At 34.5% G+C, this 2,263-nt stretch overlaps 1 protein-coding gene across 1 annotated transcript in view; it reads right to left on the bottom strand.

Annotated features, from left to right (window-relative positions):
- The window catches only part of LOC107734369 (beta-glucuronidase-like), a 23,896-nt gene that overhangs the window by 5,349 nt on the left and 16,284 nt on the right, over nucleotides 1-2,263 (bottom strand). Inside the window, exons 9-10 of the mRNA XM_016546309.1 lie at nucleotides 2,037-2,121; nucleotides 604-780 (exon numbers count right to left, since the gene is read on the bottom strand). Coding sequence (XP_016401795.1) covers nucleotides 604-780; nucleotides 2,037-2,121 — 262 coding nt within the window. The remainder of the gene's footprint in view (nucleotides 1-603; nucleotides 781-2,036; nucleotides 2,122-2,263) is intronic.

Below are 2,263 nucleotides of genomic sequence, written 5' to 3'. Positions count from 1 at the left end.
TTTGTGCGTGCAATTGAAGAGCACGCGCTGCGAGCTCAGTACCGTTTCCGCGCTCGCTTGACTCGCGCCTGGCGCTGAAGTAAAGTGGAGCGCACGTCTGAAACGTCTCTCGTTCTGCGACTGAATAAATGCACTTCTTGTCAAGAGAAAAAGTGACCGAAGCAGCAGTTGTGAGTGGGGTTGCCAACCCTAGCCCCGCCCCTGCGTTAATTGCGTTATTATTTTTAACGCGTTAAACTGAAAAAATTTATCGCCTGCGTTAACGCGCTAATTTTGACACCACTAATATATATATATATATATATATATACACACAGTATATACAGGGCCGGATTTACGCAAAGGCATTCTAGGCACGTGCCTATGCTTGCTCATCCAGGGGGGGCCCAAACACAATGAAGAGAGAAAAATTTAAGGGGGTCTGAATCCTTTCCGTACCCACTGTATATATATATATAATTTTTTTTTTTTAAGAAGTGTATTAATAATAAATAATATCTAAATATACATAAAATATACTATATTATTACGATAAGATCTGATATGCATAATTCCTTTAGTGAATTTATAAATATATAAATGTTGATGAAGGTGTGGACTCACGCTGTGTAGGCCGGGCACGGCGTCCGCTCCGTACTCGCTCTGGATGATGGGTTTCTGGTATTTGTCGTACCAGTCATCAAACTGAGTGTTGAGCTGAAGACTGATGAGCTCTGTGTGACCCGGGTCATGATACCACGACAAATAGCTGTTCACACAGATAACGTCCACATACTGCGCCTGACGAGCAGAACACAGCCAATCCTATTCATCAAAACTAAATCAATCTTTCAATATGCACAAAGGTTAGCCAGTTGAACAGATATTATTTCCATTTAGAAGTCTTAAAGGTACAGTAGCAAAAGCCTGCGTAACTGTAAGGGTGGAAAATGATCCTGAAAATCTAAAGTGTTTGTGATTCATCTCCAAATATACACTGAAAAAATTGATGTAGAAACCATTTTCACTCACAAATTGCTAGTAAATTTCACAAATAATCAAAAGAAATTGCAAGTAACATTGAATTAAACATGACATTTTTAAAGGGGTCATATGATGCGATTTCAAGTTTTCCTTTCTAAAATAATTATAACGATTACAGTCGCCACAAATAATTTCTGACTGATTAAATATGAATTTTCAGTGATTTCCATGACTGTTCCTGTATGTTTATTTAAATGTTAACTTATTTAAAATTTGAATTATTATTTATTTTTATCTATTTTATGCTATGTATTTTAATTTAATTATTATTTTTATTAATTTTTAAATTAATTAATGGTTAATTAATCATTGATAATTAATTATTTTTTAATAAATGAAAATAATAAAAGCTAAATTGAATAAAAATAACAAACTCCTAACGAAACGACTAAAACTTATACTTTTTTTTTGCATTTTTGACATACTTTTTTCCTATTTATTACTGTAAAGTTGCTTTGACACAATCTGTATTGTTAAAAGAGCTATATAAATAATGGTGACTTGACTTGATTTGCATAATTCTTTACGCAATTTACAAGAAATAGTATTTTCTTGTAAAATACACTCCAATAATCTTTATTTACAACTTTGAAAAATCAATGCAGTATAGTGCAGACCTTTGGATAAACAAACACCTGGTAATTGTAGGTGAAGATAAATCTTTTCAGCATGAAGTCAGAGAGATTTATTCATAAGATGTATTAGTATAAAACACTCACTAGAATGAGACTTGGTTTGCCAACGAGAGTGAAAGTTGACATAAGGTCTGTAAGGAAGTGTGTGAGTGTGAGTGAACACGGTTAACTGTGGGCAGCGTTCAGGGGAAGCAATCTAGAGATAATGAACTGAACGACTGACTGCAGATCTACTGTAGATCAACTCAAGTGAGAAATATAAGATATTTACACAGCTGGAATGAAAAGGTCAGTATATGCAAGGCTGTGAAGCGGTTACTTTGCAACATAGAAATTACTCAAACATAAATGTGTAAAATGTAAAGAGCGATGCCTCACCCCTTGATCTCTGGCATAGTTGCTGTCTGTGATGTACGTGACGGGCCGGGAGGAATCCAGAGATTTCGTATGAGACACCAGTTCCCTATGAGAAAAACACAACAGTTTAAATATAATCTAAGATGTTTTTCTGACACTATGAACAAGAATTTAGTTCCAGGTGGTTATATATATATATATATATATATATAAATGTAATCTATTCCTAGTTGAAAAACAGGATTCAG

Source organism: Sinocyclocheilus rhinocerous, unplaced genomic scaffold, assembly GCF_001515625.1.
Source record: "Sinocyclocheilus rhinocerous isolate Xijiao unplaced genomic scaffold, SAMN03320098_v1.1 scaffold370, whole genome shotgun sequence".
Taxonomy (NCBI): domain Eukaryota; kingdom Metazoa; phylum Chordata; class Actinopteri; order Cypriniformes; family Cyprinidae; genus Sinocyclocheilus; species Sinocyclocheilus rhinocerous.
This window is presented reverse-complemented; position numbering and strand designations above follow the sequence as displayed.